Genomic DNA, 14,538 nt, shown 5'->3' with positions numbered 1-14,538 from the left:
CTGAAGAGCTAATTCCCAAGATGACCAGCAGGAGGCACCGCGGCGGTGAGTCTTGCTTCGCTACAACAAGATATTGAAATGTTTTCATGCTGCTGTTGGTGAGAAACAGGCAGTGACTCCGGCCCCCATTAATCCAGCCACCTGTTTTCCCTCTTCCTCTGTCCCAGACCATCTGTATATACCCTGCTGACCTGCGAGAACATGGCTCGGAAGATGGTATTTAGAAATTATTGTATCCATCACGGAGGGCAAATATTAAGCAGAAAAAAAGATGGTCACTGCCACAGTTATTGGGTTGACGGGGAGGGGCATGACTCCAGGATCCTCCCCTTCTAAAGGCTGGAATACCACTGGCAGCCCACAATACTTTGTACATTTTCCCAGAACCACCTGCTGCAGAGAGCTGTGCCATGAGCTAGGCTGTAGGGACCTCCGGAGTCCCACGACACAGCGATGGCGGGAAGAAATGCTGTATAGAGCTGGGTGTGGATGTGGCAGGTGCTGTTTTTCCAACAACTGTTCTGCAGGGTGGCCCTGCTGCACCCTTGTAGGGATCCACAGCGTCAGGTGCTGCCACGCCACAGTCTTTCGTGGTAGAGCCTCCCTTTGCCAACTGAAACCACAAGGTGTTTCCGGACTCACAAGAGTAACATGAGACAATGTACACATAGAAAACACCTGTTTGGTGTGCAAAGTTCAGAATCAGCCCATTTCTGAGAACACTAAAACGAAACTAAATTAGTCTCTTCTCTGCAGAATCAGCCATGGCTGCTGCGAATCCAGCCCAACAGCTCCTAGGTGAACTGACTTGTTCAGTGTGTCTAGATTATTTTAAAGATCCAGTGTGTCTGGACTGTGGCCACCATTTCTGCCAGGCCTGCATCACTCAGCGCTGGGAGGCATTGAGTACAAACTTCCACTGTCCTGAGTGCAGAGAAACCTTCTCCCAGAGAAACTTCAAACCAAACAGACAGCTAAGGAATATTGTAGAAGCTTCCAGAACGTTTACACTGGAGCCAACAAAAGAACCAGAAGTTGGGACAGTGTGTGAAAAACACAACGAGGATTTAAAAGTCATCTGCCAAAAGGATCAAATACCCATTTGCTCGGGTTGCCATCTGTCCCAAGATCACAGAGAACACGCTGCGGTTCCCAAAGAGGAAGGTGCTGAGGATTACAAGGTAAGAAATCACAGGATGGTGTAAAAGCAGGAATGGCATTTTAATAAAAAAATTATGGCAAAAAATGCGGATATGGTTAGACATCCTTATGAACCATACTTTAGCAATGAGAACAGACTTATAACACGCTGTTATTAACCTGTTCTGGCCCCAAACCATTTTTAACACCAATAAGGACTCAGAAAAGTCAGTTCTGCATTGGCCCAGGGGCTGAAATTTATACATCTAGCACAGTACTATTAAAATGGAACTGCTGCTGACCTGGGATGCATATTTTGCTAGAAATGAGAACCTCTTGTGTGCATGTGTTGTGCACTTGTCATGAATCAGTGCAGCCACAGGAATTGCTGGATTTTCCTGAAAAAAGGCACATGAAGGGAGAAAGCAAAAGTCTCCGAGCTGAAATGTGGCATACGAAAGAAGTGTAGTTAGCTTCAATATTATCACCTCTTTAAAAAATAGCTTCTGGAAGATCCAAACTTACAGGGATTTCAGGGACCTGACAGAACTGATACACAAAGCCTTCCAGGGCACAGTGAAGGTCATACCACGTAAGTCATTGTGGCTGATTCGATTTTTTTGTTTTGTTTTTCATACACAATTTTTTTTATTTGTTGTGTATTTTTGGGAAGAGTCACTCTCATACGTGCAGCTGAGACATTAGAAAAGGAGTATTAGTAGCACCTTAGAGACTAACCAATTTATTTGAGCATAAGCTTTTGTGAGCTACAGCTCACTTCATTGGATGCACTGGAGTCTGTTATTTTTCACTGGCAATTTTTAGAGAGGCCTAAATGTTTCTACTCCACAACTCTGCCATCTGTACTGTCAAATGTATGACCATGACATCTCCAAGGATATTGTCTCATATTCCTATAGGGCACACATTGGTCAGGTATTTCATCTTGTCCCAAATAATGAACAATCACTTTGTCCACATTTCCATCAAGAATTTTATATCCATATCTGTGACACACAACCTCATCTGTATTGGTCAGCCTTCGGAAATATCTCTTCCTTGCCAGAAGATCCCCCGTTGGGAAAAGATGTCTTCCTCTGTGGATCCATTTGTCTTGATCACACCTCCGGTCATCTTTTTTTGTCCTCTTTTTCTTTCATAATTGTATGCAAGCAGCTGTCCCCCCCCCCCCCCTTTTTTTTTTTTTTGGCTTAGAAGCTGGAAGAGTCGATATTTTGTGCTTTACAGGATTTTCTTAAAATATCCAGTACTTTTGCAATGAAAGTGGTCCCTATATATATAACTACACAGACTGGAGGAAAAAGACTAAACAATCTATTTTATTGTATTTGTGCACCTGTGAACTTTAGGTTTTGTTAAATCTTCTTCTGCAAAGCTTTGTGCAAATCAGATTAGAGTTGCGGGTGAGACACACCACTGACTGGACAATTGTCAAGATGCAACCGATGTTAGAGCAGGATGATTAAAGTAGAATAATGTATTGCATTTAAGCAACACACACTACCAACTCAATGATTGGCAACAATGATAGGGACCTAGGAGGTTAGTCGCCTATTCTGAACAGACTTGTGCCATGCAACTGTACACCTGGGATTTTCACACCCTCTAAGCAGCTCTGTGCATTCTCAACACCGACTGAGAGCTATGTGCTGGGGGGAATGTCAAGGCTCCAAACTGCAGAGGTGAAAATGGGGTGAAAACAGGTGTTCCCACAGGTACTCGCTTTCTTCCTGCTTCAGAATCCATGTATTAGCCCTCATGGAATACCCACACTGTCCCCTTCACTGACTGCTCCCTGACCCCATTTCTGTGGTAACATCTTAGCTGGTCTATGAGTGAGCACTTTCAGGGTTCAGTGACAGAAGAGTGAGATTAGAGTAAGGAAATGGACTTGCAGGGGGCAGACAGACAAGGTGGGTGAGATAACATCTTTGGACCAACTTCTGTTAGTGAGACAAGCTTTTGAGCTTACACCGAGAGAGGCAGCAAATCAGCCGCAAAGCAAAAGAGAGCAAGAGAGACTCAGACTTTTTAACCAAAGCCATGCAGTAGGAGGCAAACAACTCATTTTCATCCTCTGGGCTACTTTCAATCAGAGTGTTTTAGTAATAATTAACCCCTTGATCATTTGGACCAAAGAGAGAGAGAGAGACCACAAGCATGAGAATGACTGACTGTACAGTGGTTAGAGCACTCACCCATTTAATTATGTATTTGATATTCTTGCAAATATAAATAAATGGAGGGAAATCCTCCAAAAACAACCAAAACTAAACCAGTTTTTCTTTTGTTAGGACCAAATTCGGAGCCGTTTGGAGATTCTGAAGAAAGAGAGAGACGAGATTTTGTCATTTAAATTGAGTGGGGAAAATAAAAGCCAGGAACTGCTGGTAGGTGCCATTATTACTCAGAAGCAAATGTGCACAGGGACATTATCAACACACTGCTTAGTTTGAGTATCGTAAGAGGACTAGTGAGTAACACAGTCTCATCCGTGAAAGGTGATTCCTTCTTTATTCTCATTGTAAAGAAAAACTCTTCTGCTTTGAGAGTCAGCAGGAAAATGCAGCATTAAAGAAAGAGCTTTAATAATCCAAATATTTTCACTGATAATTCCCATGTAATTTGTTTAATTAACAGTATTTTCTCCTTTAGTCTTTCAACTAAAGCTGGTTGAAAATTTTCAACCAAAAAAAAGCTCCCTGCGGATAAATGGGGTTTAGTAGAAAACAACTTGCAAGACATTTTTTCAATTTTTTGACCAGAAATTTCAAAATGAAACAAACATTTTTGTGTCAATTCAAACTAATTTTCATTTTGTTTTTAAAAAACTTTCTTTTGTTTTTTATCTCTTTCATTCTACTGAGTGCACTAAAATAATGTACAGGGTTTTTTTTACCTTTGTTTTTTCCTTTTTCTTTTTGCCACTTTTGAAAAAATGGGAGCTCTTTTTTGAAGAGGTACAGGGAGGAAGTACTAAAAATAAAAATGGGGGTGGGGGTGGGGTGGGGGGAATAAACATTATTTTGTTCCACTTCAGGAAAAGGGAGAAACAAAAATGTGAAATTTTTCAAAAGTTATTTCAAGATATTTTTCAAACAAATCAAAAGAAGTTTCATTTTGAAAACTGACAAATGGAAACCACTTTGAAATGTCAATTATTTTTGCGAATTTCCCCACCCCGGAATGTTTTGGCCAGCTGTACTTTCAACAGAGATAACCACAGCTGGACAGTCAGTGCAGCTGCTCTAGGAATCTGCTGCCCCACAGGAGGAGGCTCACTTAGGGCCTAAAACAAAGCACAAGGAAGTCCTTGGAAAGACTATGGGCCAGTTCAGTGAGCTTTGGAACAGACCCTTATTAATATCGCTGCTAGACATTGCCATGAAGAAGATCTGGGTTCCAAATCTGGTCTGATTTCCTTGCTCCTAGGGTACCAGGGGCCAGAGAGTGCTCCAGAAACAGCATGAATTGGTGGACGTCTGACCAGTTCACATGCACTCATTCCAAAGCAATCTGCAAACTCAGATTTGCATGTGCAAAAAGGGGTCTTCCCAGCAGCCCAATTTGTGCTCAAGGTCCCTGTGTGGCTTAAAAACCAAGATTTATGGTGTGCCAAATTTTATGTATCCAAATCTGTTCTCAGAACTCTTGAGAGCAAATGATGGAGCTCAAATGTTAGTACTTTTTTTTTTTTAAATGCCCTTTATGCCCAAATGTATTTTAGGGACAGCATGTGTTCCCCAGTTCAAGTCTAGAACCCAAACTAAGAAGCACTACTGTTTGCTCTCCGAAAATAATCCTTGCCAGTCCAGTTCTAAATCCCACACCTGCTGTGCTTCTTGTTAGAAGGATCTGGTTTTCTGGAAGCCACTGATCACAGATTATCTGAATCATGCAAGAAAAATTCATACTCTAAACACCAGTTAGGACTCTTAAAAATCTATTGGAAAATATTCTGTCTACTGAGCATAGAGTATATTCTCCATAAAATGTCAGAAGTTAATTTCTGTGGGGTTGCAATGACGTGCTGCAACGTGCATAAAATGTCCCATGGCTTTATAAAATGTCCCATGACTCACTCCGTAGTCTTGTTCTTGACCTGTGCTTTTCCTGTTTTGTATCTCGTCATTTCAGAAACAGCTAGAAACTGAGAAGCAGAAGATTGTGTCTGAATTTCAGCAACTGCGCCAGTTTCTGGAGGAACAAGAGCAACTCCTCCTGGCCCAGTTGGAAGAGCTGAATAAGGAAATTGAAAAGAGGAGGGCTGAGTATGTTGCCAAATTATCTGAGGAAATATCTTCTTTCAATTACCTGATCAGTGAGATGGAGCAGAAGTGCCAGCAGACAGCAAGTGAATTCCTGCAGGTGAGACAGTGTTAGAAACACCCCAGAACCTTTCACAGGGCAAGAAAGTCTCCTAACTCTCTTCCTTTTGGAGTGTAGGAGTGAATGGTCAGAACATATAGTATTGCTAAAATATACATTAGTTTTCCTTATGGGTTTGATCAAATGCCCATTAAAGTCAATGGAAATATACTTCTTGAGTACGAGCGTTGGATTGAGCCCTAAATGAAAAGAAATTCTTCTTTTGAATTCAAGTGGGTGAAGACTCCTCCAAAAATGGTTAACTCCAAACTCTGTTCTCCCTGTCTCTTAATGCAAGAACAAAGAGACCTTCAATAAAATTAGAAGGTGACAAATTCAAAATTGATCCAATGAACACTTTTTCACACAGCACGTAATTAGACTGTGGAACTCATTGCCCCTGGATGTCGTTGAGACCAAGCATTTAGCAAAACTCAAAAAGTGATCAGATATTTATATGGATAATAAGACTATGCAGAGTGATATTAAACCTCCATGCTTTGTTGCTTCATCCAATCACTCTCTATTAGAGAGAAGGATGAGAATGCGGGAGGCAGATTATCTTACACCTTCCTCTGAAGCATCTGGCACTGTCCACCTTTGGAGACAGAATACTGATTAGATGGACCTACAGTCTGAGCCAGTCCAGCAATTCCTGCGTTCCAAACACTAACTCCAAAAGATGGAACCTGTCATTAATTATGGAAATAGCTAAGATTGAAGCAGAGGTTTCCATTTTATGCCTGATTTGGCCACTCTTCCTACATATGCCATAAAAGGGAAAATATTGGCCTTAAAATTGATACATGAGGTCTGAGGCTATGGTAATGTTTGGGGTTTTTTTTCTGCCACAACTGAAGTTAGTGAGGGAAGCTGTTCATTACTTATGGTACCCTGAAAGTGTAAGTAGTTGTTAGAATTCCAAAAGCCTTCTAATGCTATTTAGAGGCATTTTTTTTGACACTTAAAATCAAGAAAAGAGGAAAAACAACAACTTTCCATCCTGGACATCTGTAGCTGCTATCTAGGGCCAAATGCTGGGGGCAGCTTTCTTCACTCCTCAGGTTTCCTGCATTGATCCTGGGCCTTAGGATAGTGAATGGTCCTGTATTACTCTGTACCCCACACTCATTGTTCTCACCCAGCCCTCAAGAAGTCCACAGGCTGGGCCTTCAGAACATTTGTGGGCGAGTGGGGAGAAAGTTTACAGCATGGGGGCAGCACAGCCTGGGGTTGTCCCTCCCTCTGGACCCACTGGAGTCTGCAGGAGGGGATCTTCCCCAAACCTTTGAGTGTTAGGGAGATTTCATGTGCCTGCTGGTTGTCCAAATGTCATTACCCAAAGAACTAGTCTGCCTCCACAAACAAACTTCCTTGGGCCTGGATCCTGCAGTCAGAGCACTTATCCAAAAGAGCAAAGGCAACACATTTAATGTTTTTGTTTGCATTAATAAATAACAAATAATTTCACTTTGAACCTCACACTGTGAAGCCAAAGTGAGTCCCCTCCAGAGCAGGAGGGATACTTAGTTTGAGATATGGGACTGAATTTCCTTTTATCTTTCTCCTCTAGGACATCAAAGGCACCTTGAGCAAGTAGGTGGCTCCTTCTCACTGTCCCTTTCACCTCACAAGGCAGAGACTTGATTTTCAACCTGAGACCGTGGTCCAGCAGTGCAGAGTGTGGGGGTGGTTCCCAATCTCTCTCCGTTAAATCTAATCTTGGGGCTCTTGTCATTTTAACTAGACTCCAGAATAGACCAGCTTGAGAAGTTATTTACCTACAAGCAAGGTTGTTATTTATAGTGTAGCTGGTGGAATGGAGAACTCGGGGGATTGGGGATGGAGAATGCATTTTTCATTTCGAGGTCATAGACTCCAAACTCCACCTAGGTTGGTAGGGATGGAAAGTCAGAGCCAGCTGCTGATTATTCAATGAGCTGTTTATTAATTGTTTCTTATTATGCAGTGAGTTCAATCAGTGGGCTTGGCGTGGCAACAGATACAATGGAAAAGACATTCCCTGCTCTAAAGACTTTGTAATGTACTATTATCAGTAGCAGTCTCTAGAGGCTTAAGGCAAAATCGGGGCCCAAAATGCTGGGTGCTGCACAGACACGTAGTAAGAGACAGTCCCTGCCCCAAGGAGTTTACGGTCTAAAGAGACGCAAGAGACAAAGGGCGGAGGGAGGAAGGATTAACGTCAATTTCAGGGGCCATTCAATAAAAACAAACCGCTGCACTTTGGAAGGAAAGATCAAATGTACAACTATGAAATGGGAATAACTGGCTAGGCAGCTGTACTGCGGAAAAACACCCCACCTCTGCTCCCTTGGGCAGTGCAAGGTCATTAAGTAGTTTGCCACTCCCTCAAGTGTGGAGTGGATACACACTAGCCTTTGTAAGCTGAGAACCCCTGTGGTAGTGGTCTGACCGTTGTACGTATCCAAAGAGCTAAATAAGAACATAAATTATCTTTGAAATGGATAAGTGGATCTCACTCCAGGTGCTGGTACAATAGGTGTCCACATCACCACAAGGATTGTCACTAATTATCTCCCTTAAATAGTGTACAGGATATGTCAGGGGATCCTGCTTCCCACAATACAAGACCAAGAGGATGCTCAGTGTAACAGAAAGGCAACTAGTGTAAAGCTGAGAAAAGGAAATACTTTTTTTTAAAACACAATTCATTATTAACCTGTGGAACCCAGTGCCACATGGTATTACTGAGTTTCATAGATGCATAGAGTTGAAGGCCAGAAAGGACCGTAAGATCATCACGTTTGACCTCCTGTATATCACAGCACAGGCTTCGATTTTTCTCATTCCCCTGGGGGTGTTCGACCTCTGCTTGGCCCCAGACCCTGCCCCCACTCCACCCCTTCCCCCAAGGCCCTGTCCCGCCTCTTCCTGAACTTGCTGCACCCCCTGTACCCCCAGCGCCTCCGATCCCCTGGGGATCAGCTGTTCAGCAGCGGCCAGGAGGCGCTGGGAGGCAGGGGGAAGAGCTGATCTGTGGGGATGCCAGTGGGTGCTGAGCACCCACTATTTATTTATTCGTGGATGCTCTAGCCCTGGAGCACCCACAGAGTCGGTGCCTATTTATCACAAGTGCTTAAATTTCACTCAGTTATTCCTGTGTTCAGCCCAGTAACTTGTATTTGACTAAATCCCAACGTGTGTTGATTAAAGCACCTTCCACAAAGCCATTCAGTCTAGATTTGAAGATATCAAGAGACAGTAACACCTGAAGCTCCCTAGAAGTGGGGAGGGGGGGGGCCACCGGTGCCCAAACCATGGCCCCACCCCTGCTCTACCTCTTCCCCCAAAGCCCTGCCCCCTGCTCGCTCCTCTCCACCCTCTGCCCCCATCACTTGCCTTTAAGGCAGCTAAAAAGGGAGAGAGCAGAGCTCTACCACTTGTAAAAGTGATGGGGCCATGGCCCCCTGTTCTGGCGCCCCTGTCAAGAGATGGAGAATCCACCACTTCCCTTGGCAGTTTCTTCCAAGGTTAATCCACCCACACTCTTAAAAATGTCTGCTTTATTTCCCATTTGAATTTCTCTGGTTTCATCTTCCAGCAATTGGTCCTTGTTATGCCTTTGTTGGCTAAACTGAGGAGCCCTTTAGTACCAAGTCTGTTCTCCCCATGATGGTATTTATACCCCACACTCAAGTGCCAGGGTGCTCTCAGGGCAAGACATTTTTACCAGCCCTCAAATCATTTTTGTGGGTCTTCTCTGCACCATCTCCACTTTTTCAACGTCCATTTTAAAATGGGGACACCAGACCTGGATGCAGTTTTCCAATATCGGTCTCACCAAAATGAAGGGGAAGCTTGTAGTGTCAAAGCTGGTATTGGACCTATTCCTGAGGCCCTGGAGAATTTAATCCTCCACGGTCGACTGAGCTACAACCATTCGCTAGAATAAAATACATTTTAGTAAAACACAAATATGAACGGACTCCACAATGAGTAACACTGGGTTGTTCTTCAGATGTGAGAGGGAGAAGTTTCAGAACCCAGTGGCCTTTTCTTCGGACCTGAAATGGAGAAGCTGGGAATCTTCTCAAAGAACTGCGTCTCTGGAGACCATAATGAAGAAATTCAAAGGTAATAAACAGTCACCTGGGGAATTTTCTCACATATATTACACTGATAATTGACAGAGCTGGGGAAATGTCTGAGGGAAAATAACTGTGGATGGAGATAGTCAACTAATCATTTGGAACCTATGAATTCCCTACTCAGCTCTCAATAAGGCACAGACACACTGGGTTAGGGTCCTACATTCGGACTCCCTGCGGGTTTTCCTTTCTTAGCAGCTATGAACGTTAACCTTCGCTTGAGCTTCCTGCTGAATTAACTGTTTCTGAAGTATGTTTGTTTGGAATTTTTGTCTGCAAGGCCTCCTGTGTCCTCACAGTCCCTCTCTTGCTTTAGACCAGGGCTGGGGAACCTTTTTTCTATCATGGGCCATTGACCCACAGAAAAAAATCAATCCAAGGCCACTCCCCCGCGGGGGGACAGAGAGGCTTGGGACGTCCCCCCTGCAGCAGGCCAAGCCGGTGCTCATGGCTCTAGCCCCACGGTGGGTGCGGAAGCAGTAGCGATGGAACAATGGGGGTGCTGAAAGCCAGTGGTCCCAAACTTTTTACATGGCGTACACCCTTACCCATGTCTGTGCCCCCTCAGCCCAGAGCTGGTGCCAAGACTGGGCTGTGACCTCGCGGGGGAGGCGGGATGCTGACCTGTTGAGGCTGGGACCACAGCTGGGGGTGGGAGCAGAGCCCCAGGTGGGGGTCTGGCAGCCATCCGGTACCCTGGGCATGGAACCCCCATGCAAAACCTGGGGGTGCTGCAGCACCCTCTGCACGCCTAGTCTCGTGGCTCTGCGCAGAGGCTTGGGGCTTCCACCCCATGTCGGGGCCAGTCTGCACTCGCGGCTCCAACCCTGCGGTGGGAGGGGGGCGTTGGTGCTGCAGGCCGATGAAATTTAGCAACATGCCAGATCTGGGCCACGGGCCGTACGTTGCCCACCCCTGATTTAGAGATTCTCCACCTTTTATCCTCCAGAGCTGGAGAGAATGAGACCACAAGGTCTGTCAGGAAGGAAGAGCCAATTTTATTAAGTAATAATGATACAGGGGCAGATTTAAAGTTGATTGAATGCTAATCAGGGAAAAGGTTTCTGTGTATTGGTCTGTCTGTGAATTATGTGTTGGTTTCAGAGGGTTTGTCTGCACAGCAATTAAACACCTGTGGCTCGCCCGTGTCCGATGACTCAGGCTCACAAGGTTCGGGCTCGGGCTGGAGCCTGGACTCTGTGACCCTCTCCCGTCACAGGGTCCCACAGTCCAGACTTCTGCCCAGGCCCGAGCATCCACTCTGCAATTAAACAGCCCCATTGCCCGAGCCCAAGTCAGCTGTCATGGGCCAGCCACAGGTGTTTAATTGCTGTGTAAAACATCTCTGGGTATGTCATGTAACCTTAGGTCATGTGCTTTGTTTTCATGTTTGTGGTTATTTTTCAGTGAGTGTGTAATGGTTTGTATTGGTCTGAATTGCATTTAACCTCCTTAACTAAAACTTCATAAAGTTTGTTTTCTTTTCATTTGGCTTTTGTGTTAGAGAATGGACAGTGTGAATATGACATTCAATCTTTTTCACCCTTTTCTTCCTCTAGACTCTCTGTCGTCTAGACAGCGGTTGGACAAAGGTAAATTTCTGGAACCAAAGGGGGAGTGAAAACTTTCATATGAATCATGGTGGCTCATTGGCAGCACTGTAGTTCAGGTTTTGTTTCAAGTTTGCATTTGACAGGAGCTGAACACCGTTATTACTGGTGGCTGCCCAGATCTTTCCTAAAAACAGAAAAGTCGATTCTTTTCTCTATGATAATTTAGAATTAAGACTCACTCATGATCTCGCGCTAGAGCTGTGGCTGAAAAAATATCCCGACATTTGAGAGTTCTAAACACGAGGTTTAATTTTACTTCAAAATCCTGTCAGCTGCCCTGGGTGTGGCTGGGGCTCCCGCTGTCAGCCACCCCGGTGCGGCTCCTTCCCTGCCAGCCTGCGAAGTGGGTGAGGAGACCTCACTGTAGCCCCCAGGCGTAGGGAGGATGAAGAACCCTAGAAGGAGCAGAGGTGAGGCTGGGTGGGCTTTATTATGGCCTGGGGGCTGTAGGGGGCCTGAAGTGAGCAGGGGGCTGGGCGGTCTGTATCGATGGTGGGTTCTGAGCAGATAGGGTGAGTGCTGGGAGGGTGAAATAAGGGCAGTGGGGTAGGGGTGCTGAACTGATGGGGCGGTGATGATGGGGCAGTGATGATGGGGCCTGGGGGACTGAATTGAGGGGGTTTGGGTGGGGACAGAACTGACGGGGGCCTGAAGGACAGGATTAATTGCTGGTCAGGAGATGGGCAGATGTGGGGGTGAGAGCTCCTTCAGCAGAAGCCAAAATCACCTTATCCCGTACATGTGGGAGAGTGGGCAACACTGATTGTCACATGTGCACGCCCTGGGGAGGGGCCAGGGGAGTTCAAACTCAAGAGACTGACCTAAAAATCACAATATAGTCCTTTTTAAAAAAGTCACAATTTTTGGGCCAATCTCATGAGATTTGATCTCTTGAAGTTGGCATTACTGTATTAGCCATTGTATAGCCTTAGGGCCATCAGTGTGGAGTTTGGAAAGTCCCCCTGGTAGACCAGCATAAGACAAGCAGCCATTCAGTAAGTGTGCGGTGTCCTCAACCACACCGCAGCTACACAGAGTCATGGGGGGCCAGTGATGTCTCTAAAAAAGCAGTTTTATACAGGAGGACTTTGGATTCCCTGTAATCTGCTGGGAGCCTCCTATGATGCCAGGATCTCTAATCACATCCGTGGGGAGAGGTGGGTGCAGATGGGGAAAGATTGTCAGGCCCTTTTATGCTGCTCTGTCAGAGCAAAGAGGCCTTAATATGCATGGAAACAGTCCCCAGAAAATAGCTTCTGTGCAAGGGAGCCACCCCCGTCCATGTGAAGTTGTCATAAGGGCTCTACAGCAAGTCTGCTCCCAGCCGTTATTGTAGGAGTGGGTTGGGGGGCTGGGTTGGGGGGCCATGCTGGGGGCCAGGGCCGTCCCTAGGGGGGTGTGGGGTCCGGGGCTGAAGTGACAGATTCGTTTCTTCTGCGACTGACTGCACCTGCTTGCAGCGCCCCCTAAAGCGTGGGGCCCAGAGTGGTCAGCCCGATTCACCCTACCCAAGGGTCGGCTCTAGACAGGATGCATCACACTATGGCTGCACTCTGCTTTGCAACACTGAGGCCCCTGTAACTAGGGGCCAAGGAGACTAAAGGAAGGACAAACACCTCCCTCTAACCCCCCTTGTCTTTCCCCCAAGCACACGGATGGAATAACTGAGAATCAGACTCTGGGTCTGGGAGCCTGGCTGAGCTGAGCTGATCCTTTCACTCTGTCACTGAACTGGTTCTGTCAGGGGTGTGAATCCCCCCTGCACATGGCTGAGATCTCAGCGCTGCTCCCTTTGCAGAGCTGGGTAAATTCTGGAGGGGGGAGATTCTCTGATTCACCCCCCACCTGGGGCAGGTTCTGTCACTGACACGATCAGACCCTGCCCCAGGGCTGAGCTCTGCCCCTCACCCTCTGATTCTCTCTCTGCAGTGAACGTGACTCTGGATCCAGACACGGCCCATCCCCAACTCATCGTGTCTGCTGATCGGAAAAGTGTGAGAAGGGGAGACACGTGGCAGGATCTGCCCAACAACCCTGGGAGATTTGACACTGAGCTCTGTGTGCTGGGCTGTGAGGGATTCACCTCGGGCCGACATTACTGGGAGATAGAGCTAAAGGAAGGCGAAGTCTGTATTGTGGGGGTGGTCAGAGAGTCTGTGAGCAGGAAGGGAGATATCGATTTTAACCCTGAGCGGGGGATCTGGGCTGTGCTGTGCAGTGAGGATCGGTACTGGGCTCTCACGTCCCCTGATGATCTCACCCCCTTCTCCCCAAGCCGGGGACCCCACAGGATCCGGGTTTATCTGGACTATGAAGAGGGGCGGGTGGCGTTTTTCGATGCTGGCAACGGGGACCCGATCGTCACTTTCCCGCCGGCCTCTTTCGCCGGGGAGAGAATCCGCCCGCTCTTCTCTGGTCCGTTGCTTTTCATTTCCCTTTCCTCTCTCCTGGGACCATGCGCTTAGTTTGCGGCTCACACTGTGTCCCCGAGGTGCCCTGTCCGGCCCCGTGAAACAGGCTCCTCTAGCCCCCACCCTCCTGATCTCTATGACCTGGAGGACTCCGCCAGTCCTCCCCCCCGCACAGACAGGGCTGAAGGGGGGTGACGCTCTCCCCATAGCTCTATGGCTGTGGAGGTCTGTGTGAGGCGCTCTAGGCTGGAGCTGTATGCTCCTAGGTGGCCAACTCGGTGTGGGGGCCCCCTGTGGGAGGGACCCCTGTGGGAGGGACCCAGCCGAGGGCCAGGGAGAGACCCCTCAACTGGGGGGGGGCGGGGGGGGATGCCTGGCTGAAGAGTCGGGGTGGGGGGAAATGGGGGTGTTTCAAATCCTGTTAGCTGATCGTTATTTGGCCACAACCCGCTGATATATATTTAAATACAACTGTTAGCGTGTGTACGGGGTGCGAAGGCTGGAATTTTCAAAGGAACCGAAGCGACGTCAGACTCGTTGATTTCCAGTGGAACTCGTGCTGCTAAGTAACTGCAGGTGGGATTTTCAAAAGCACCGAAGTCATGTTTACCATTGTGTTAGTTTTAATGTGTTAATATATTTTCTAGAATAATGAATTGTCCCCGTGTGGGCAAACTGCTTGTGTTCTCCTGTTCACCTTATTAAAGTCCCGCAGTAAATGGACCCGAGAGGGATATTTGTCACTCCATTTGTCACTCCATATGTCACTCCACTTCCTGCCGCCTGGTGATTGCAGGGCAGGCCTGACCCTGCACTCACGGGGCAGCGGGAACTGGAGTGACCTGGCCCCAGCCC

The 14,538-nt window shown here is 46.8% G+C and overlaps 1 protein-coding gene across 1 annotated transcript; it reads left to right on the top strand.

Annotated features, from left to right (window-relative positions):
• Positions 1 to 764: 764 nt before the first annotated feature.
• Positions 765 to 13,770, top strand: LOC144274220 (E3 ubiquitin-protein ligase TRIM7-like). Its single transcript, XM_077832849.1, has 7 exons — positions 765 to 1,181; positions 3,456 to 3,551; positions 5,299 to 5,529; positions 7,103 to 7,125; positions 9,530 to 9,645; positions 11,219 to 11,251; positions 13,202 to 13,770. The coding sequence occupies exons 1-7, from the start codon at positions 765 to 767 to the stop codon at positions 13,735 to 13,737; spliced, it is 1,452 nt and encodes a 483-aa protein (XP_077688975.1). The 3' UTR covers positions 13,738 to 13,770.
• Positions 13,771 to 14,538: the final 768 nt, after the last annotated feature.

The sequence above is a fragment of the Eretmochelys imbricata genome, chromosome 14, assembly GCF_965152235.1.
Source record: "Eretmochelys imbricata isolate rEreImb1 chromosome 14, rEreImb1.hap1, whole genome shotgun sequence".
NCBI classification, from domain to species: Eukaryota; Metazoa; Chordata; order Testudines; family Cheloniidae; genus Eretmochelys; species Eretmochelys imbricata.
Note: the sequence above shows the minus strand (reverse complement) of the source record. Positions and strands in the feature narration are given on the sequence as shown.

Coding starts and splice junctions, on each gene's coding strand:
- LOC144274220 (XM_077832849.1), top strand. CDS start 765: ATGGCTGCTGCGAATCCAGCCCAACAGCTCCTAGGTGAACTGACTTGT. Junction 3,552..5,298: donor ATAAAAGCCAGGAACTGCTG/GTAGGTGCCATT, acceptor TCGTCATTTCAG/AAACAGCTAGAAACTGAGAA. Junction 5,530..7,102: donor CAGCAAGTGAATTCCTGCAG/GTGAGACAGTGT, acceptor TTTCTCCTCTAG/GACATCAAAGGCACCTTGAG.